This window comes from Stegostoma tigrinum, chromosome 15, assembly GCF_030684315.1.
Source record: "Stegostoma tigrinum isolate sSteTig4 chromosome 15, sSteTig4.hap1, whole genome shotgun sequence".
Lineage (NCBI taxonomy): Eukaryota > Metazoa > Chordata > Chondrichthyes > Orectolobiformes > Stegostomatidae > Stegostoma > Stegostoma tigrinum.
Genome location: NC_081368.1, coordinates 17,132,935 through 17,157,461, shown reverse-complemented (window position 1 = coordinate 17,157,461; position 24,527 = coordinate 17,132,935). Strand labels below are relative to the sequence as shown.

Genomic DNA, 24,527 nt, shown 5'->3' with positions numbered 1-24,527 from the left:
GAACTTGGGGAAATAAATAGCGAGGAGGAGGTGCTGGACGCATAAAGGTGGATAAACCCCTGGAACCTGATCAGGTGTATTCTAGAACTCTGTGGGAAGCTGGCCTCTTGCTGGGATATTTGTATCATCGACAGGCACAGGTGAGGTGCCGGAAGCTGGAGTTGGCCAACGTAACGTCACTATTCAAGAAAGGCGATAAGGAAAAGCCAGGGAACTGTAGACCAGTGAGCCTGACATTGGCGTTGGGCGCATTGTTGGTGGGAACCCTGAGACACAGGATTTACATGTATTTGAAAGGCAAGGACTGATTAGGGATGGTCACCATGGTTTTGTACATGGGAAGTCGTGGCGCACGAAATTAATTGTGTTTTTTGAAGAAGTAACAAAGAGAATTGATAAAGTCAGAGTGGTGAATGTGGTCTATATGGAGTTCTGTAATGCGTTCAACAAAGTTCTTCACGATAGGCTGGTTAGCAAGGTTAGATCTCATGGCATTCAAGGAGAACTAGCCATTTGAATACAGAACTGGCTCAAGGATAGAAGACAGAGGGTGGTAGTGTAGGGTTGTTTTGGTGTAGGGAGGCCTGTGACCAGCGGTGTGTCCCAAAGATTGGTGCTGAGTCCACTGCTTTTCACCATTTATGTAAATGATTTGAACATGAACAGAGGAGGTACGGTTAGTAAGTTTAAAGATGACACCAAAATTGGAGGCGTAGCGGACAGTGAGAAAGATTACCTCAGAGTACAACGGGATCGTGATCAGATGGGCGAGTGGGCCGAGGAGTGGCAAATGGAATTTAATTTAGATAAATGTGAGGTGCTGCATTTTGGAAAGGCATATCAAGCAAGACTTATAATCTTAATTTTAAGGCCCTGGGGAGCGTGCTAAACAAAGAGACCTTAGAGTGCAGGTTCATTATTCCTTGAAAGTGGAGCCACAGGTTGATTGAATAGTGAAGAAGGTGTTAGGAATGCTTGCCTTTATTGGTCAGAGCATTGAGTATAGGAGTTGGCAGGTCATGTTGCGGGTGTACATGTTATTGGTCTCGGCCGCTTTTGGAATACTGCGTGCAGTTCTGTTCTCCCTGCTGTAGAAAGGGTGTTATAGAGGGTTTGAGTCATAGGGAGAGGCTGAATAGGCTGAAGCTATTTTCCCTGGAGTGTCGTAGGCTGAGGAAGACCTTATAGAGATTTATAAATCATGAAGGGCTTGGATAGGGTGAACGGACAAAGCCTTTTCCCAGGGGTGCGGGATGGGGGTCCAAAACTAGAGGGCATAGGTTTAAGGTGAGAAGAGAAAGATTTAAAAAGGACCTGACGGGCAACTTTTTCACCCAGAGGATGTTGCATGTATGGAATGAGGTCCCAGAGGAAGTGGTGGAGGCTGGTACAGTTGCAGCATTTAAAAGGCATCAGGATGCTTATGTGAATGGGAAGGGTTTAGAAGGATATGGACCAAATGCTGCAAATGGGATTTTCAGTATATCTGATCGGCATGGGTGAGTTGGACCAAGGGATTGTTTCCATGCTATACATCCTTTTGACTCTTAAGTATGAATTTTTCCACCTTGGTTGAAAAACGCAGAAAGACAGAATATTTCTTAAACAGTAAGAGGTATCATTGACCTGAAGGATTTGGTATCCTTGCTTATGAGTCATAAAATGTAACGTGCAGTTGCAGCAAGCGTTTAGAAAGGCAAATGTAATGCTTGACTTTTATGGCAAGAGGATTTGAATACAGAGGTACAGACACCTTACTACAATTGTATGTGACCTTGATGAGACTGCATTTGGAGTATTGTGCACTGTTTTGGTATCCTTAGTGAAGGAAGGGTATACTTGCCTTAGAAGGAGTGAAGTGGAGGTTCACCAGATTAATCCCTGAGCTGGCAGGATTGTCCATTGAGAAAGGATTCAGAAAATTTGGCCTGCATCCTGTAATTTTGAAGAGTAGGAAGTTATGTCATTGAAATGTCCAAAAGTCTTCTAATGAATGACCGGAGTGCACAGAATGTTTACACTGGCTGGAGAGTCTAGAACCAGAGGATATATGTCTCACGAATGTGATTGAGTTTTTTTGATGAAGTTACCAAAAAGATTGATGATGGCAGAGCAGTAGACATTGTTTACCTGGACTTCAGTAAAGTTTTGACAAGGTTCCACATGGTAGAGTAATGAGTAAAGTTAGATCATATGGGATTCAGGGTGAGCTTCCAGTTGGATACATAATTGGCTTAACGGCACAAGACAGAGAGTAAGTGTAACGGGTTGCTTTTCAGACTGGAGGCCTGTGACCAGCTGTGTTCTATAACGATTGGTTCTGGGTCTGCTTTTGTTTGTCATTTGTATAAATGATTTGGATGAGAATATAGAAGGCATCATAGAATTTCATAGAATCCCTACAGTGTGGGAAGAGGTAGGCCCTTCAACTCAACAAGACCACACCAACCCAGAGAGCATCCCACCCAGATCCATCCCCCATAACCCTCCTAATCTACACATCCCTGAACACTATGGGCAATTTAGCATGGCCTTGATGAGACTGCAATCCACCTAGCCTGCACATCTTTGGACTGTGGAAGGAAACCGGAGCACCCGGACAAAACCCACGCAGACACGGGAAGAATGTGCAAACTCCACACAGACAGTCACCCAAGGGTGGAATCAAACCTGGGTCCCTGGTGCTGTGAGGCTGCAGTGCTAACCACTGAGCCACCATGCCACCCCTTTTTAAAGATTGCCCGTTGTTTGATTACGTTTTTGCTTACCAGTCACTGAAATGGTTTTACCTAGGACAAATGCACTCTCAGTTCAATGAAATTAGCCACTCTTACCTATGCTCTGTAGTTTTGGTTAATAAGTTTCTGGACAACACCAAAATTGGTCGCCTAATAGACAGTGAAGAAGGTTTTCTAAGATTATAAAGGGATCTTGATCAAATGGATCAGTGGGCTAAGAAATAGTAGATGGAGCTCAGTCTGCACAAACGCAAGGTATTGAATTTTGGTACAACAAACAACGGTGGGGCTTAAACTGTTAATAGTAGGGCCTTGGGTAGTGTTGTAGAACAGAGGGAAATAGGTGTACAGGTACATACTTCTTTGAAGTTGATTTCACCCATAGACAGGGTGGTTAAAAAGACATTTGGCACGTTTGCCTTCATTGCTCAGCCCTTTGAGTACAGAAGTTGAGAAGTCATGTTGATGTACGGGACATTGGTGAGGCTGGTTCTGGAATACTGTGCCCAGTTCTGGTTGCTCAGTTATAGGAAGGATATTATCAAGCTAGAGAGGGTTCAGAAGAGATTTACCAGGATGTTGTCGGGTATGGAAGTATTGAGCAAAAAGAAAGGCTGGATAGGCTGAGACATTTTTCACTGGAATGTAGGACATTGGGAAGCAACTTGATAATTTTTAAATTCATGAGAGGTATAGGTAGAGTTACTGGTAGTTTTCTTTTCCCTAGGATGGGAGATCTCATGGCTAGAGGGCACATTTTTAGGTGAGAAGAGAGATTTTAAAAAAGGTATAGGCGGCAAATTTTTACATAGAAAGTATGGAATGAACTTCCTGAAGAAGTGTTTGATGCAGGTACAATTCCAACATTTAAAATACATTTGCATAGTTACATAAATAGGAAAGATTTGAGGGATATAGACCAGGAGTAGGCAGGTGGGACTATTTAGTTTGGGATTATGTTCAGCATGGACTAGTTGGACTGAAGGGTCTGTTTCCGTGTTGTATGACTCTAACAAGGGATAGTCCATTTAAGACTAAAATAAGGGGGTTTTCTTCCACTCAGATCATGTTGAATCTAAGGTCAAATATAGAGCATGATCAAGATAAAAATGGATGGATTTCTAGTTGCTAATGATATCAAGGGATATGAGGATAGCACTTGAAAGTGGCATTCAGTGAGTTGATCTGTCATGATCTGAGTGAATGGCAGAGCAGGGTCAATGGACTGAATGGCCTACTCCTGTCCTGATATTGCTGTTACCACTATGACGTGGTGAAGAGGCTTCTGCGCTCCAACAATCCATTACACAATGCTGCCAGGAGCTCCTTGATCCTGGAATGGCAACCATTTCAGTAAGGTCAACCAAGGAGAGAAATTCCAAGCATACTACATGACCTGGAAGATCTTCATACAGCCAACTCAATTCCTCTTCGGTGGGATTATTCAGATAAAAGCAACTGTACTCCACTGCTGTGCTGAGAGCATTACATTTGAGTTGTTGCCACCAATATTGGTATAAAGGAAGCCAAGCTAAAATATGTGGCCTGCTACGACAAAATTGAACCGTCTTCACTGTCTCAAGATTGCACATCAACAAAGCAGCAATTCAACTGCCCAAGGCTGACAGCCGACCGCACAGCTCCAAAGATCACAAGGTGAGAAGAGAAAGCACAGGAAACCCAGAAGTGTAAAAACCAAAAGAACTGTGGAAGCTGTAAATCGGAACAAAAACAAAGTTGCTGAAAAAGCTCAGCAGGTCTGGCAGCATCTGTGAAGGAGAAAACAAAGTTAACGTTTCAGGTCTGGTGACCCTTCCTCAGAACCCAGAAGTATGTTGACCATCGTGTGAAGCTTTTTTGAAGGTATGATGGCCACCAAGGTCAAACAGACAAAATAATTTCTGTTCACAGGATAGTCTTCCTCTTATTAAAAATGACAATGTCAGCTGTATAAGTTTAAATAAAACATTTTCCAACTCTTCAATCATTAATCCATAATAGCAGCTGATACTGTCCAGGCTATCCCTTGGTGTCCTTTGCAGAATCCATGGATGAGCCAACATCATTTGGAGAACTGGAATAAGCAGTTATTGAAAAACAACAAATCCTGCAGTTGCAATCATATTCAAGCTGACGTCTTACACTGACAAACGTTTGCTCACATCAAGATGGTACAAATGCAACTCTCACCTTTGGGAGGACAAAAAACTCCCATCCTCCCTTCTCCCACCATCTACACCTCTGACTTCAGGAATTTGACAGCTTACCTATGGGCAAGAGGGCAGATAAATAATGCTGTGGAAACTGTCAATTGTCGTACCATCAAATAAGTCCAGGTATTCTCCTTAAGTTCTGCATACATTCAGACAGAAACTCTTGCAAATTCAATTTTGATGACCAGGCATTGACAAGATTCCAAAAAAGTGTTTCTTTCCAGTCAGGTCTTTTTTCAGTTTTGAGGCGGCAAACATTTTGGGGAGGACAAAGATGCTCTAAAATGTTGCTTGAATTATAGCAGCATTGGCCTTAATGACGGGGAAACCTGCTTCTAATCATTCAAAAATGTTGGCAACTTGGCTGTTGACCTGCGTCTAAAATGTCTTAATGGTGAGGCAGAACAGAAGAGAAAAGAAAGCAAATCACGTATCTAGGATTCCACTGGGACGTGCTGTTGCATGAGCTAATGATCTGTGCATTGAGAATTGGCTTATTTGGTCACAAAAAAAAACTCCTGGTGGATACTCACATCCATGAGCAGACATCATTCTCAGGTCAATCTAAAGCTAACAACAGACCTTGAATTTATATAATCAAGATGAATTTTGTTGATTGCCTTGGTTTTAACCTGTTAAGCATATGAGAACAGGACTTTCAGCATCTGAAGAGCTGATGCTGGTAGGCCACCCATTGTCCAGATCAAAATAAGAGACTGGATATACAATTTTACAATTACAGACTACTATACCAAATAATACATAATCAGTTGCCCTGCAGCTGAGAGGCATATATGTGTAAGTATTTTGTCATTTAGAAATCAAATGCATTTCTTCACCTGGCTGATCCTGAGAAAATAAGTTTCCTCTTTTGTAAACATTTTGCAGTTTGAAAGAGGTGTTATGGATAGTGTGATAATGCTTGCATTATGGTTCACCTTTTACATGTCACATTTTTATTAACTTTGTTTTACGATGTCAATTTTAAACCGTATTATTGCAAGCATTTTTTAGATACAAAATTTAATCATCTTCAGACCGTCAAATTTAATAATCTTTGGCTGTTCCGAGCACTGTTTCCAATTATAAGACCACCAAGCCAATAGATTCTGCTTCATCTTATTTCCTACAGCAATCAGAAGATAAAATACATGTTCTATATCTTCTCCAGTTCTGTCAAATTAAACGTCTCAACTGCACTGAGAAGCTGTTCAAAAGGGCACCTTCATTAGTGAGATTCTAAAGTATTAGGAAGATCTTGGGAACAATATGGAGAGCTTGCTGAATTCCAGTAGTATTTAGGAGTCCCTCGTATGTAAGCAGTACAAAAGAGACCCAACAGCATTCAAGTAGTGAGCAGGACATGATGGGAGTAGCATAATGGAGAAAGGATAATTGATAAGTGTTGCAGCAAGTATATGTAAACTTAAAATAAATGTTTACATTTTGCAACATTTAAATATACCACTCTTAGATATTTTGGTATAGCTTATAGCAGTGCTTCACAAACTTCTTTCCCATTGTGACCCAATATCAAGCCTTGAAAATTGTCGGGATAACTCAGCAATGTACAAAGAACAAAGAAAATTACAGCACAGGAGCAAGCCCTTTGGCCCTCCAAGCCAGCACCGATCCAGATCCTCTATCTAAACTTGTCACCTATTTTCCAAGGATCTGTATCCCTCTGCTTCCTTCCCATTCATGTGTCTGTCTAGATACATCATAAATGATGCTATTGTGCCCGCCTGTATCACCTCTGCTGGCAATGCGTTCCAGGCACCCACCACCCTCTGCCTAGAGAACTTTCCACGCATATCTCTTTTAAATTTTTCCCCTCTCACCTTGAAATCATGACCCCTAGTAATTGAGCCCCCCACTCTGGGAAAAAGTTTCCTGATATCCACCCTGTCTATATCTCTCATGATTTTGTAGACCTCAATCAGGTCCCCCCCTCAACCTCTGTCTTTCTAATGTAAATAATCCTAATCTACTCAATCTGTCTTCATAGCTAGTGCCCCCCATACCAGGCAACATCCTGGTGAACCTCCAGTACACCCTCTCCAAAGCATCCACATCCTTTTGGTAATGTGGCGACCAGAACTGTACACAGGATTCCAAATTCCAAATGTATGTGTTGCAGAACCAGACATTACCAGAAAAAGCTTGGAATACAGTGCTGCCAATAATATGCCTCTATCCTAGGTCTTGGATAATGTTTGGTGAACAGTGTTAGAGGATAAAGCACTCAGGAGTCTTAACAAGAAAAGGCATTTGTCTCGACAACAAGATTTAGATTCTCAATGGATCCAAGTTATTATTGGCCAATTACACATAATAGCTGTGATTTCTCAGAAGCCAGCCTTGATAGACTTTATTCCATTGCAGTCTCAACTTAGACCTCTGTTTTCCCCACTTAAGACTGTATGACATCATCAGCTTGGGTAATACTTAATGTAGTCTCAACATTAATCCTTTCAGAACCATTACTGTTTTTTTTATTTCAAAACATACTTTATTCATAAAAATCTTTGTATATATACATTGATACAAAAGCAGTTTGGTTCTGCAGAATTGTATGTCAAACAAACAAAATGTTGAAACTTTGACTTTATCCCAAAAAAAACCTCTCTTACTCAATATTTACATGTATTTGAGGCACTAGGAGGGTCCAATAACTGAATAGATTCCCGTTTACCTTCAGCAGAAAGAACTTAAGACAATGGTCTTTTCCCACTGCATCTTGGCAGCAGCTGCCCCAGGCTTTAGTACATCCCTCAGCCTGCAGTTCTGGACTTTGGAATGTGCCAGTCTGCAGCACTGAGTTGGGGTGAACTGGAAGACCAACAAGGTTTGGGTAGACCAAAGAGCATCTTTCACAGAGCTGATGGTCCTCCAAGCATAGTTGATGTTTGTCTCAGTGTGTGCCCCAGCAAACAGACTGTATAGCACAGAATTCCGCATCACAGAGCTGTTCAGGATGAACCGTAACAAAAACCACTGCACCTTTCTCCAGTCTTCCTTTGCAAAGGCACATTCCAGAAGGAGACGTGTGACAGTCTCAGCCCCTCCACAACTGCTTCGAGAGCAGCATGTGGTGGTGCAGGCTGACCAGGCAAGCATGAAGGATCTCACAGTGCACTTTTCACCACGATCCAAGTGATGTCTTGGTTTTAGAACCATTACAAGTGAAAACTTTGAAAGCTGGATGGTTGCATTGGGGTTTTGGTTAGCGTAAATGAAACTGTGAGATCTTTAGGAAGCTCTGGCTTGTAGGTTCTTATGACTTGTACTGGTTATGCATTCTTGAATGGTAAAAGACTTTCTTTTAATTGAATGGCCATGGTTAAAGGCATCTAATCAGGGTACAACTGCATAATAGTGATATGAGGATTAATTCCATGACTTTGCATCTTAATCTTAATTTGTATTTTCTGCACAATTTACATTGGATGAAATTCACTAATATCATAGCCACAGTTTCACATGATATTCTTCCTATGAGTAATTTTTCTTTGAATCTGTGGGGGGCTGTGGGGGAATGGGGTTGGGGGTTATGGGGGTGGCATTACTGGGTGCTGATGGTATAGTGGTAATTGAGAGACCCAGACCAATACTTTGGGGACACGGGTGCAATCATGAAAAATCATTTAATAGATCTGGAATTTAAAATAAAGCTAGTTCTATTAATTCGTTGTTGTAAAAACCCATCTAGTTCTCCAAGACCTTTTATGGAAAAACATCATGCCCCCCTTTATGAGTGTATCCTAGAGGTAACTCCTGACTCACAGCACTGTGATTGACTGTTAAGTTTCATCTGAATTGCTATGAAGTCAAAAAGGATTGAAACCAGACAGAATAGCTATCATGAAAATCAAAACTCCCTTCCTAACAAGGCAGCATGGACTGCTGTAATTCAAAAAAGCAGCTCAACACTGACTTCTCAAGAGTAATTCAAATGACTTCTCAAGGTATGGCCAACAAGTATGATGCCTAAGCCCATAAAAGGCAAATTTAAAAAAAGGCAGGAAAATAGAACAACAAAAATAGATGTGCGAGCAAAATGGCACTTAATGGAAAAGCGCACGTGTTGGATTGATATTTTAACTCTACTGCCAATATCACCAACGAGCATGTAAAACAACAACCCTCCTTTTCCCTGGTCACCCTGGTGAGCTGAAGTCTATATTTAGCATTGGTTAGCAAGAGCACATATAGCAACACCTTCCATTCCAAAGACTAATAAATATCCTGAAATCTAGGTAGCCCAGTGATTTTCGAAACTTAAAACTTCTTTATAAATTTTCTGAACCATTGCACTGAAAATTTCAATGTTACTCAATTTACTGCAAGTTAGCAATAGTTATCATCTACAATATATAATAAATAGATAAATTACCTCTGATCGTTTTTGTAATAATGACAGGAAGCATCAAATTTGTAAAACTTCAAATTGTGGCCTCTGTTACCAGCTGTTATTCATCATTTTTTCATGCATTTACAGGCAACGGATGCAAAAATCAACTATGTATGATCTCTGTTTGGAAATGCAGCGACTGTCCCAGGAGTTTCAGTGGCTTCAGATCTCTCAGGATGAGTTCCTTTGCATGAAAGTATTGCTACTGTTTAGCATTAGTAAGTATGGGCTATTGCACTGAAAATAAGCTATAGAAAAGACAGCTGAATTTGATATCTGCAATTGTTGGTAATGTTAAAGAACTATGCATTTTGAATATATCTTCACAAGTTTTTATTAAATTCAATTTTCATGGATACCCAATGCTATAAGTGCTGCAGCAAGATCCCAATTGGTATCACCCACCAACAGCCTTTACAGACTTTTGTGAAAATTTTTCAGGCAATCCAGCATTTCTTTTCAGAGAGTGTCTCAAATAGAAGGCTAGAAAACCATGTTTTATTTTGGGTAGTTGTCAGAGGACAAGAGTGAGAAGCTCAACATAAAAAACATGTTTGAAATTACTAAAATAAGAATGTGCAAATTTTGGGTTATAAGTGCCTGACCTGTCCTCCATCATTGACTTTGGCAAATGACCAAAGGCAGCAAACATTTTGAATCAGAATGGGGCCAGAATATCCAGACCTGAGCCTGTTTCAGATCCTTGTAGCGCTTTCCTAAGAGAGTCATAGAATACACAATATACCACAATTATCTGTGAATACTTCACAAACTGTGCCAATTATTTTAGATTTAAAAGGAGCAATTTATGCTTAATTAGCAAGCCTCCTCTGACATTACTCTGTAGGGTATGAGATAACAAGGTGTAGAGCTGGATGAACACATGAGCTGGAAGGCCAAGCAGAATCAGAGAAGCAGGAAGGCTGACATTTCGGGCCTAGACCCTCCTTCAGAAAAAGGCCTGAAACATCAGCCTTCCTGCTCCTCTGATGCTGCTTGGTCAGTTGTGTTTATCCAGCTCTACACCTTGTTATCTCAGATTCTCCAGCATCTGTAGTTCCTGCTATCCCTGAAGCAATTTTAATTCCATAGGGTGTGTAGTTTTTTAACAAAAGGAGCATTTTACCTTGACTCAGTTTTCTCAGAGTGTGGACACGACAATCAGCATTCATTGCTCATCCCTAATTGCCCTTTGGCAAAGGCTTTGGAAAATCGGGATGAATCACTCACCACTGAGTGATCAGTTCATGTAACCACAATATATGGTTTGTTCAATTACTTTTATGTTTAATTTTTACTATTCCCCAGAATATTGACAGTGACATTAAACTATTATTGGCACCCTGTTGGAAAATGTCCTCAGGGAGTGAATAAATCTCTATTAGTAGAGGCAAGGATTAGTCAAGGATAGTCAGCATGCCTTTGTAAGGCCATGTCTAACAAATTTGATTGTTTTTTTCAAGGAGGTGACTAAAGTGTGTAGATGAAGGCATTGCAGTTAATGTAATTCCCTTGGACTTCTGGAAGGCTTTTGTCAAGGTCTGTCAAGTCAGCTTGGTTAAGAAGCTAAGAACCTACGGGATCCAGGGCAATTTGGCAAATTGGATCTAAAGTTGGCTTAATAGCAGGAAGCAGAATGATGCTTAAAGGGTGTGTATATAACTGGAAGCCTATATCCACCCATGTATCAGGGTTTGATAGTGGTTTTGTTGTTTGCAGAAATAATCTAGGCATAAGAATAGGCGCTATGATTAATAAGTAAGTTGCTCACGTGATTAGATTTCTGAAATATATGATAATCTGGGTATCAATCCGTATGAAATAAGGTTACATGGATAAATGCTGCTTTCACATCTTGTCTGTGAAACGTTATTAACCAAGTTTCACTGTCTGATTGCCAGTACCAGTTGAAGGTCTGAAAAACCAGAAATACTTTGATGAGCTACGTTTGAACTACATTCAGGAACTAGACAGAGTAATTTCCTTTCAAGGAAAAGATACCACAAATAATCCACAGCGTTTTTATCAACTAACCAAGCTCTTGGACTCACTGCAGATAGTAAGTTGTGATTCTGTTTAGCAATACTTTGTTTAGATCAGATAAAATTAGTATATGTTGCTAAATAACCCGATGATACTGCTACAGATTTTCCACATAAACAGGGTTTCGAGTGAAATAACCAAAGCATTGAGCAGAGCAATCTGTGAAAATGGCTCACCTGAAACTGGATCAAACTGAGGGGACCTCCAGCTATGACTTCTCCGTATGGAGACTATTGGCAAACTACAAAAGGTTGCTGCTGCTCCTGCACTTACTGGAGCATTTCTTCCTCCTCAGTTTCTCTGTGCCTTTGTTGTCAGTGGCCAAAGGGGTAGTAATCTTTGCTATGGCTTGACCCATTAGTCCTTGGGAACAACTTGGAAAAACAGCTGTAACTAGACCCCCTAATTAATCCCTGTGCAGCTTTCTGATTGACTTACAGTGAACATCCATACTGTTTGCACTGGACCTGCAAGACTGGACTACTAATGCTATGGAATCCCTAACAATGAACACCCGAGTAGTTGATTGGCCATATCCAAGTCCATGGACAGTGGTCACACAGTCCCCTTCTCTTATTGTACCAGGAGCCCTGACTGATGACAATCGCCGAACTTGAATGAGGGCCACTCCCCTTAACTTTGAGACATGGCTATTTGGATGAAGCACATTCGGTGTCCTTGCCACGTAAATTGCTGACACGTGCTGCAGATTTGGCATTAACGTAGCATGGTGCCATACAGCAAGAATTTACAAATTGCATACAATTTAAGATGGAGATGGATATGTTCTTGATAAATAAATGGATCAAGGGTTACAGAGCGAAGGCAGGAGAATGGGATTGAGATGCGTATCAACCATCAAGATTGAGTGGAGGAACAGACTTGATTGGCTGCATGCCCTAATTCTGTTCCTGTCTTATAACTAGTGGTTTAAAGTATCCACCCTGATCACTGTGGCAAACATGACAGACCATCTGACATTGTGCCTGTAGTAAAAAGCAAGACATTATGGAAGTAATTTAAGACGATTAGTTCCTCATGTGGCAAAGTTAACACAAAAAGGCAAGGTAGATACGCTGTGGGCATCCAGAAAGGCGCAAAGTGAGTGATAGTTAAGGGAGACCGCAAAGCATCTCGAGGAACACCTACTACAAAATTGTTTGGTTACCTGTCCCTTTTCGCAAAGTAACCTGTTGGCAGTACTATAGTGCAAGGTGTTGATGTGCTGCAAATGTGGCATTGAAGTTGTTATCTGTATTCTTAGTGGTTTGGAGCTTGCCATGATAATTGAGTGAGATTGGTGTGTGTCTGTTGCCAACCTCTATGGAAGAGATGTGCTGGCATTTGCCGTCCAAGGTGAATATCCTGAGATGTTGGGCACTGCTGGCCAAGATGGAGGGCCAGAGGAGTAATAAGTGAGCTGGAACTGTGAGATACCAATTCTGAATTTCATGTTGAGAATTGTCACCATATAATTTCTTTTCACTGCAGAAGAGAATAGAAAACTACATATAAATGAGGTGAGATTAGGTACTAATGAAATGTAAATGTAGATAACTAGCCCTGCCACTTCCCACAAGCAAGATCCCCATTTCACAGTTCAAACTTTGGATGGAAAGCCAGGTGTTTTTTTCTCAACATTGAAAATCTCATTTTTCTGATCATTCGACGTTATCCCAACTGACTCAACTTTACCTTCCTTTTCCAGGGACTGGTAAAATTCAACCTATATTTTAAAAATGCAGGTGCAGCAGGCAGTCAAGAAGGCAAATGATTTGTTGACCTATATGGCAAGAGGATTTTAGTACAACAGCAGTCTTGTTGCAGTTGTACAGAGCCTTGGTGAGACCACACCTAGAACGTTGAGCTTATCTGAGTAAGAATACTCCTGCAATAAAGGGAGTACAAAAAAGGTTTACCAGACTGATACCTGGATGGCAGGACTGATGTATGAGGAGAGTGGTATCTGTTAGGATTATATTTGCTGGAGTTAGAACATAGAACAGTACAGCACAGTACAACCCCTTCAGCCCACAATGCCATGCCAAGCTATTATCCTATGAAGATCAAAATACCCTGCATCCCCCACATTTTACTATCCTCCATGTGCCTATCCAAGAGTAGCTTAAAAGTCTCTAAAGTATCTGACTCCACTACCACTGCCAGCAGCACATTCCACGTACCCACCACTCTGTGTAAAAAACCTACCTCTGACATCTCCCCTATACCTTCCTCCAATCACCTTAAAATTATGCCCCCTTGTAATAGTCATTTCCGTTCTGGGAAAAAAGTCTCTGACTATCCACTCAATCTATGCCTCTCATCAGCTGGTACGCTTGTTCTTACAGAGATCCGAGAGAAACCTATAAAATTCCAACAGGACTGGATTGGGTAATTGCCAGAAGGATATTGCCAATGGTGGGGAGCCTAGAACTTGACCTCACAGTCAAAAGATACAGGGTAAACCATTTAGGATTGACCTAATGAGAAATTTCTTCACCCAGAGAGTGGTAAGCCAGTGCAATTCACTTTTACAGAAAGCAGTCGAGGTCAAACCATTGTATGATTCGAGAAGAAATTGGACATGGTACTTAGTCTAAAAGAATCAAGTATATTGGGGAAAAAGTGGAGAACAAGCTGTTCAGTTGATGACCCAGCTGTGATTTATAATAAATACATAAATAGTGGAGCAGGCTTGAAGGGGCAGATGGCGTATTCCTGTTCCTATTTTCTAAGTTTATTGAAAGAGAAGAGGTGAGTCTGACAATGTAGCAAGTAGTCAAGAGCTAATTGGAGTTAATTGATTGATTGGGTAGATACAAAAGGAGTACTGGAGCCCACACCTCACAACCTGAGCCACCTCATGTGTATGCCCTGTGCGTCCTTCTGTTTGGTGTAGAGGAATTTTTTGTGTAGGCTGCTGCTGCACACCATGTGCTTCTAATCCTTCATCCCTAGCCCAGACACACCTTAACCTTCTGTTTTTCTGCTTCTTTTTCTCCATAGAGGGCTGTCAAGGTGTGATTCCTCCCAGTTTCTGTCAGGGACCTGGGGTAGAGAGTGTTTTTCTGCAGTACTCCTGCGCAGTTGTTGATTAAGGTGGTTGATGAGCTCCTAGCCCAAATGTTTATGTTGTAGTGCTGTAGAGTCCATGAATCGTCTATATATAGGTTGTGGGTGGTTTCACCACTTCTTCGTTGTCTGAGAAACTTGTTATTCTTTTAGTTACAGTTCAGCCCCACACGCGTGATCTTTAGTCACCTGGTGTGGAAGGGTAGAATGGGCAATTCAGAAAACTTCTCCACGTGTCTGCTCCTGGGCCGTGTCAAAGTCGGCATCACCAATTCCTAGACAGTGAAAGAAGTTGTTGCCTGCAGCTGCCTGCCTCTCTTCCGGGGCTATGTTCACAATCGGGTGTCCTTGGAAAAGGGACATGCAGTGGCCAGCAATATTCTCAAAGCCTTTGGAGAGAGGTGGACACCACAAGGGTGGTGTGCCTTATTTCCCCCTCCAAATCCATTTTGATTTGACCCTCTCCCTACTTTCCCTCTCTTCCTTTGTTCCTGAATTGACATTAACAGGCTTTACATGTAAATTGAAAATAAGGGTGATTTAGTCATGGTGGGTAAAGGTGAAGAATAACACAGGTGTTTGATGGGTGGAAGAAAACTGTGCAGTTATGCTTGAGTGCACGTTCAGATTTTTGTGAAAAAGGAGAGCAGTTGGAACTTACGAGGGGAAGAAGCTGGAAGACTGAGTATTTAATAATTGTACCAACAAAGAAAGGTGTCTTTGATTTACATTTCAGCAACTTGATGGCATCCAAATTGTCACTGGTAAGCTTCCAAATTGTCACTATATATAACATGAATTGAAGCATATTATCCCTACCTGTATCTCAGTATGTGAATGTGCATGTGAATATTTAAGCATAAAATTAGATGCATGAAAATGATTTCAGAAGATCCATTTAATTTTTAAGGTTTGATGAGCTAATGTTATCTGAAAGCATTACGTATATTTTATGATACAAAAGCGATTAAAAGTGGAATCTACAGAAAGAATAGTGTTGAATATTACTAGTTGACTGGCATAAACATTAGAAAATTTGTTCTATTTGACTCTACCTTGGACCTGCTTCATGTCAGTTTGGATGTCAGCCAATTCATGAGACTCTGGTTGGACTCACAGGTTCAACTCTTGTTTCTCTCTCCACAGATGTTGCTAGAACTCCTGCATTTCTCCTCCAATTTCTGGTTTTTTTATTTCAGATGTCCAATGTCTGTGGTACTTTGTTTTTATTTCACTGTTGTTAGTGTTCAGTTTATCAGCTATAGAATTGACAAACTAGGTGTTTACCATTCTCATTAATTAGCCGTTTGGTAGTACTCAACTTGAGTGTTGCTGAAAAGTAAGACATATTTTGACAGAACTTTTCATCTTGGGCTCATCATGATAATTCACATGAATGCCAGTTTAAAGGGAAAACCAGCATTTATGCTGGATGAGATGAGAGTGATGATCTGTTAGCACGGGGCCACAGGTAGAGGAAATGCCATTAAGAATGTACCATTTGATGGTGATTCACAGTTAGTTGCCTGAGCATTGTGCAACCAACAGATAGACTTGGGCATTGCCCTGAGAAATGAACTGTGAATGGCTGCCACCTATTTTGTGGAATTGAAAGTTTTGACAATTTTTTTAACAACTTTTATCCAGTAGTACAGTGGCTGAAATAACTGCACCGAGGCCACTATCCTGTCACCAAGTCACCCTTTATTTACATTGCACAGTACACTGGCTGTGGCCGGAAGCTTGGGGTAAGTCCCTGAACTGAAGAGATTCTGAATCCCATGTTTATGTCGGTCAGCCAGGGCTTCCCGATTGGCTCAGGTTAATGACACCAATCAAGGATCTCATAGTCAGTGGATCCATGTGGTTCCACTCACTACCGAGGCATATCTCAACGATGTACTAAAAAACATGCTGTAAGTATGCAAGCACAGTGCATCAACTTTCAAATTTATTCATTACAGTATAATGCTCTGCAAAGATCCTGAGAAGAAGCCATTTCTCCTGCAGGAAGAACTGAACAACTATTTCAAGCCCACCGACTCCCACAGCTACCTAGAATACACCTCCTCCCACCCACCGTCCTACAAAAATTCCATCCCCTATTCCCAATTCCTCCGCCTCCGCCGCACCTGCTCCCACAATGAGGCATTCCACTCCCGCACATCCCAGATGTCCAAGTTCTTTAAGGACCGCGACTTTCCCCCCACAGTGGTCGAGAACGCCCTTGACCGCGTCTCCCGCATTTCCCGCAACACATCCCTCACACCCCACCCCCGCCACAACCGCCCAAAGAGAAACCCCCTTGTTCTCACACACCACCCCACCAACCTCCGGATACAACGCATCATCCTCCAATACTTCCGCCATCTACAATCCGACCCCACCACCCAAGACACTTTTCCATCCCCACCCTTGTCTGCTTTCCGGAGAGACCACTCTTTCTGTGACTCCCTTGTTCGCTCCACACTGCCCTCCAACCCCACCACACCTGGCACCTTCACCTGCAACCGCAGGAAGTGCTACACTTGCCCCCACACCTCCTCCCTCACCCCTATCCCAGGCCCCAAGATGACTTTCCATATTAAGCAGAGGTTCACCTGCACATCTGCCAATGTGGTATACTGTATCCATTGTACCCAGTGTGGCATCCTCTACATTGGGGAAACCAAGCGGAGGCTTGGGGACCGCTTTGCAGAACACCTCCGCTCAGTTCGCAACAAACAACTGCACCTCCCAGTCGCGAACCATTTCAACTCCCCCTCCCATTCTTTAGATGACATGTCCATCATGGGCCTCCTGCAGTGCCACAATGATGCCACCCGAAGGTTGCAGGAACAGCAACTCATATTCCGCTTGGGAACCCTGCAGCCCAATGGTATCAATGTGGACTTCACCTGCTTCAAAATCTCCTCTTCCCCCACCGCATCCCAAAACCAGCCCAGTTCGTCCCTTCCCCCCACTGCACCACACAACCAGCCCAGCTCTTTCCCTCCACCCACTGCATCCCAATACCAGTCCAACCTGTCTCTGCCTCCCTAACCTGTTCTTCCTCTCACCCATCCCTTCCTCCCACCCCAAGCCGCACCTCCATCTCCCACCTACTAACCTCATCCCACCTCCTTGACCTGTTCGTCTTCCCTGGACTGACCTATCCCCTCCCTACCTCCCCACCTATACTCTCCTCTCCACCTATCTTCTTTTCTCTCCATCTTCAGTCCGCTTCCCCCCTCTCCCTATTTATTCCAGAACCCTCACCCCATCCCCCTCTCTGATGAAGGGTCTAGGCCCGAAACATCAGCTTTTGTGTTTCTGAGATGCTGCTTGGCCTGCTGTGTCCATCCAGCCTCACACTTTATTATCTGTCATTCAGCCAGACTACTCTCCCACACCCCTTTTTGATCAACCTCAGAATGACATCAGGAAAGATCTGGTAGCAGAACTCCTCTCAGCTATTTTTGTCTTCCACTCTCATGATACAAGCATGAATGGAAAATGGAGTTATTTGATTGACCTTCAGCCATACTTACATTGCATGTTTTTACTTTTAGTAAGATAACTAGTTGACACAGTTCTGCTTGAGTAATTGGGAGTAAATTTTGCATATATTGCTGAAACTTGATGCGTCAATTTTAATACAAAATGTGCTATAGCCAAAAAAAATTAATTTTAAACAATACATTTTAAATGCAAACTGTTGTGAGCCTCACAGCCAGTAACACAGTTAATTTTGTTTCAGTAATCAATTTTAGTAATAAATTCATTTTACTGCAACGTTACTTTCAAATTGAAATGTTTAATTAATCCAAGAAAAATTACTTTAAGACATCTGATGTACAGATAGGGCTAGGGTTAGTTAGTAGTCGGTAAGAGATAGCAAGATTGGGATTTAGCTTGGTACTTTAATCGCAGAATTCGCAATTCAGGGATTATTTGCATGGTTTGTTACAAATTGTAAAATCGTAACTTTTTTTGCTGGCATGTTATAATTCATATGTGTGAATTGTAATTATTAGAATATTAGAATGATATAAAGAAAACAAAAATGTCATTGCTAATTCTTGATTCATTTACCAGTTTTTTTTAATGTTTTTCACAGACAGTGAGGAAACTCCACCAGTTTACATTCGATCTGTTCGTTCAGTCTCAGTCTCTGAGCGTCCAGTTCCCTGAAATGATGGCAGAGATAATCTCTGCCCAGGTACCAAAGATCCTAGCTGGTATGGCTAAACCGCTTCTTTTTAATGAACAGTGACGTTCATTGCTTGCATATGTTATACTGCCTGTAACTGTACTACCTAGTGTTAATCTTGTTTTCAAATGCATCAGTTCAGTCAGATGCTATATGTGTTCTGATAAAGAAATGAAAAAAAAATTTGTACAGAATCTACCTTTATTTCCAGTGGTCAGTTGACCACCCAGTTACAGAGTTGGTCATGTTATACAGCCAATCTGAGGTAGGCAGGTTACAATCTTATTGACTGGTTATTATGTTGGACCACACAAATTACTGGTTGATCCCTTGGTTACATTTAGTAAGAATCAGCTGCATTCACCTCTTTATTGGTCCTTCAGAGTAGTTCCATTTACTGATTTTTACTTAAAGCTACCTACTTATTTTTATTATTTTGAAACTACCTAGTTACCTGTTTTCATTTTACATCCTTAAAACATATCAGATATCAATTTTGCCTCATGTTAAATATTGCCGCACATCATGTTTCATTGCATTTATACAAAAAATGTTAAGAAGCAAAATTTGATCTAAATTGCGTTTTCTTTTAAAATTTGCACTAAAATATTTCCTTTCCTGAATGCCAGAAAAGCAGTATGTGTAATGGTAGAATTGTAGAAGGGTTCCCGAATTATTAAATGAATTTTTCTTGTTTGCCAGAATTCATTCTAATGTTTAAAACATCCATTCAAAAGCCTAAAATCAGTTTGGATCCAAATATTTCATATTTCATTTTTAAAGAATGCTCAAGTACTGTGCTGTTTTGTGCAAGATTTGGTATCTGGTGTTTGTGCTTAGTTGATGAATTCAACTTTTGTCTTATCAATGTAACAAACATCAGAATCCCACATTTTATATCTACCAAAGCTTTTTTAAACAATTAAACGAGGTTTCTGTTATACACTTTTATTTAAATTGTCCATGCAGTGTAGCACAATGCCAACTGCATATTTGATTATTTAGGCTGAATTTGTGCGTGCCAGAATTTATTTTATTCTGAAAACACAGAGAAAAAAACGTTAGCATGAAACATTTGGCCTTTAAATAATGCAAGTAGACTCAACCTGGCAGTGGAAGGCACACACTATTTAATTCCTTTTCTAACTTAAAAATTGTAAGCATTTTTGTTGGTACGTTATTTTCCTGGCAACCTTAGTATTTTAATTAGTTTTTTCAAAATCGCTATTTTGTTAAACTTGCACAAAGGCATTACAAAACCACTTCCAAACACAGTATAACTGTATTTATCTGCATGATACCATTTTATTTGCACCATTTTGGCTTACTGAAAACCATTTAAGTTATTGTTGTTTTTCTGAAAAAATGATGCATGAATATGGGCCATTTGGTCAAAGTATCTGGCATTCAAAGAAAAAGACATTAATGCCAGTGAAAATTTTCAAAAATAATTGCAACAGTCCTTTTATTTTCAGATATGAGCATGTTAATAATCATTTAGTGTCTGCAATAAAAGAAAATGGTGTAAATTTCTAAATTTCAGTGTAGAGTAAATACACAGACAATGCATTTTTCCATTTGCAGTACTTTCAGAAATAAATGTCTCATGTAAAAATGTTACTGTAGGGCTATAAAATTTAAGCATTTTTTTCTTCATCTGTGCACAACACCAGTATACTGCATACCTTGTTTGGACTTCTTTCTGAATTAAAATTTCTTATTTTCAGTGCAGCCAAAAGGCAGGCGAAAACTAGGTGTACAATTCTATAAGCAAATTCTTTAACAAAAATTTGTATTTTTGGAGGGGTGTGTGGGGAAGAAAGAAGAATGCACTTGTTAATATTTTTAAGCAAATTAAAAGGACTTTTATTTTAAAATGACTTAGTTGTTGCTTTTCTTTTGGTATGCAGGAATGAGGATGCCTGTCTTCAGAGTAGGCTATATTTTTGTTGTTGTGTTTGATTGCATATATTTTATAAATGTCTTGACTTAGTTCCTTGGTCACTAAATCTGTGACTCCCAGTCACATGGAAGACTATAGGCAGTAGGAGCATACAAATCCTGAACCTTCTTTCTTGTTTCTTTCCCAAAAAAACTGATTAGAGATTTTGTTGCCTCAGGAAATAAATGGAAACTTTGAGAGCTATGGAATGGACCAGTGTATTTTGTCCAATATTTACAAATAAATGCCTAATGTTTACTCAACTTATATTACCATATCTAAATTATTTGACTCATGACACTAGTATTGTTCCAAACTAAGCTATTATTATACAGCAGTTTATGCTGAGTATTGGCACAAATGAAATATAATAAAGCATTGTTTAAATTTGAAACAACTTTTTCTCCATTGGCCTTTTCAGGCCATGAAAGTGATTTGCAAAATTTGTTTAAAAATTTTTAATTCTTCAAAGTCTTTCAAAATACACAAGATTAGAAGGTGCTAACATTTCAAAAGTGAAGATCAGTTAATATAAACAGGTTATAGTTTGCAAATGCACTCATCTTTATTAACCATGATGAAATGTGAGTAGAGTTTTACTTATCATGTGTACAATGGATGTCTTGTAATGAAAACACCACTTTTATTCAGTCATTCCTATTGAGCGGATAGTATATAATGTATAGAAATTAAATAGACGTCTACCACAGTGTTCCTCTCAGACAGCTATCATTGTTAGGAATTTCCAATTAACATGTATACAGTTGTACTTCAATTTTTGCATTTACAGATTTTTTCAAAGACTGACTGTAATGTCCTACAAATAATTATCACATATCCATAGATACCATTGCAAGTGCCTCTACAAATTTGTAAAAAAATTACTACACAGAGGAAAATGTATCTTCATATGTTAGAATGCAGTCAGGCATTGATGAACATGATTCTTAGATTACTTTTAACTGGAATATTGTCACTGGGAGCCAGTATTTCCGGTAAGGTATAGTGATTTCTTCTCCCCCATGTTTTAAACTTTTATTTCATATTTCACATTACCAGTCACTGAACATAAAAACCCTCAGATGTTCAATTCAGGACACAACTTTAATTCCATTGTAATTATAAGTATAACGGTATCAATGTGTAAGTCCTTCTGTAATCCTCGTTACTTTATAAAGAACAAGTTACACTGCATTGTGTGAACAGAGTATGTTACTTGCATGTAATGTACAGTGAAATTATCCCAGTTACCCCTGTTGGGAAAGTCACATAATATTAAATTATTTTAGGTCAGATCACAGAAGCAGAAATTTGCAAATAATCACTACCTACTTTGAAATGCAGCACCAACATGGGGAAAAATAAAACTGCTGACAAAAGACTTTGAAGAATCCCCCACCGTAATGCATATAATGCGCAATAACACAAACTAAAGTGTTTTGCAAGAATATAATGCACATTGAGCGTACAAAATACCGTGATTTCTAATACCATTACAACCAGACATTTACTGCCTGTAGTACGCTCCAGTCTGTGTTTTCCTGTACATGCAGAGACTGGGATGCCTTACCATCGGCTGTTTCAAATAACCAAAAATAGAAAATGCTGCAAACACTCATAAAGATAGATCACATCAGTGGAGAAAACAGATCAGTTAACAATTTGGCTGTACACTGTTCTTAAACTTTCTTTTTGAAGAAGGCTCTGCGCCCAAAATGTTAACTGCTTTGTTTTCTCCACTGATGCATGAGATGCTGAGTGTTTCAAACATGTTCTTTTATCAGAAATCTCTTGTAGTCCATGAATGAAAACTTGCTAGAGTATTGAAGTATTTCTCCCTTTTATCCAAAATCAGTCACAAATAGCTGTTTAGTGTAATTATTCCCGACATGCAGAGGGTCTCAGCCCCTTCCTGATCAATACCATGTATTGAATGAATGTATGTGTCACCCCATTTTCAGATTTAATGACTGTCAATATATAAGGCTCCATCCCTGTAATGGCCTGAGGATAGAAATATTTTGTAAAAATAAGCACCTTACAAGTGACAAATTTTATCAGACTGTGTTGATTCTTTTTTGTATTCTTGAGCATTTGTTAATAAAAGGAATATGCATACTTCTGTATATTCTGTTATTGTGGAACTAAATGTATGAATATATATCTTTTTGCAACGCAGTAACTTAATGTAGTGTGCTAGAAATTGTTGCTGTAACACTGATGCCTTCCTACGACTTTGCTGTTGCTATTATATCTATTAGTCAAAACTTTGTGAACAAACGATACAGACAAATGGAAACTGCCTGGCTGCCTGTGTTTGGGCAGGGCAGATTGCTGTATCATGAGGGTTGTGGGGTATATTTTGCTGTGATTATTGTGTGAACAAAAAAGCAGGTGTGAAAAAAAGTAATTTTATATTTGACTTCATTTCATGACACTAGTCGGATTTTCAGTAATGGCCTAAAATGGATGTGAGACGAATTGAACTTTATTACGAACATGTAAAATATTGTTCTCTTCAAGGGCAGATAAAAGAAAATTGTATGCTTTATGCCCACAGGGCTGAGAATGTCACTCCTTCTGAAGAAACAAGGACAGGATTGAAATTTCACTATGTAAATTGCAGAGGTTCTTTTCGGCCCATTAGAATCGTTATGGCAGCCAGTACTGGTGATATCATAGCTTAATGAGAACTGCAGAGTAAGGTGATCTCAAAATAAGTGTTTCACAAGAGATTCATCACCTACCAAATCAACCAGCTGATGAGGAAGGTCAGGCTGAGCATAGATGCCTTCACTAGACCGTCAATCTACAGTCAAATATTAGCATCATTACAATCAGGTTTAATGCCCCACATAGCCAGCAGACACTCCTGGAGGCAATGCAGGACTGATGTTCATTCGTGCATTAAGGAGGTAACTGAAGTCTTATTTTGCTATGCGTCCACTTAGATGCACTTTGGGTGATTTCTCCGATGTACAGAGCACTATTCCTTGCATAATCAGAACCATTCATGTGCATGCTGACAATACCGTACTTCACTTTGCAAGGAAGGGCTTTTACGCTTAGATATTGTAATTCTGATTAGAAAACAATGTTTGTCAATGTGTACAACCTGGCTGGCACAAATGATCTTATAAGACTAACTATTGTAATGGTTCCTGAGAAGGAAGAATTGAGAGCTATTTCAGTGAGCTGTTGTTATTCGGTGTGTCATAATTGACACATAATACCCAATTTAGTAGCAAATATAAAATATAAATTTTCATATTTATGAATCATAATCTTCATTGAACAGACATCTGTGGGGCCGATTGCCTATGGAAAAAACAGGAACAGGAAACCTTAAAAGAAATCTCTATGGGAGGAAGGAGACCTATAAATAATTTTGTGTAGTCTCATTCCAAAACAACCTTCAAAGTGGACACGAATTAATTGCAGCAGACACTCAAGCCAGGCGAGATCTGTACTGCCTCATCTTTCATCCCATGAACTCTATGATTGGCCACCTTTTTTTTCAAATGACATTATCATTAACAGAATTGGTACTTGACTATCAGTGAGAACAATGAGTTATTTACAGTTGGACAAGTAACTGTTTCATGCATAATAAGAAATTGACAGACTATTATGGATAACATAACTCATAACATGTATAGATTATACAGTAATATGATTTTGTTACTTTCACTGGACTTGATGGCTGAGCGTAGATGGATTGTCAATGAAAATTATGATTTTGCATATTTGGAAAAATGCTTAGTATCTTTCTGTTGCACTTCTCTTCAGTTGCGTGCTCCTTTATGTAGTTAACGTATGCAAAAATCCTGAATGCTCCCAGAACTAAACGAGTAATGGTGGAGGGTAATCATTCAAGCAACTTGTCAGCATGAAGGATTTCCGAGGAAGCACT

General features: G+C 40.0%; 1 protein-coding gene across 10 annotated transcripts in view; it reads left to right on the top strand.

Moving 5' to 3' along the window:
- ar (androgen receptor) overlaps nucleotides 1–22,715 on the top strand; it is a 206,923-nt gene extending 184,208 nt beyond the window's left edge. For 9 of the 10 annotated variants that reach the window (XM_048544313.2, XM_048544312.2, XM_048544310.2 and 6 more), the window contains 3 exons: nucleotides 9,453–9,583; nucleotides 11,267–11,424; nucleotides 18,580–22,715. In XM_048544313.2, coding sequence (XP_048400270.1) covers nucleotides 9,453–9,583; nucleotides 11,267–11,424; nucleotides 18,580–18,735 — 445 coding nt within the window. In that variant the 3' untranslated portion in view covers nucleotides 18,736–22,715. The remainder of the gene's footprint in view (nucleotides 1–9,452; nucleotides 9,584–11,266; nucleotides 11,425–18,579) is intronic. The other variant, XM_048544317.2, reaches the window with a different exon arrangement.
- The last annotated feature ends 1,812 nt before the right edge of the window (nucleotides 22,716–24,527 follow it).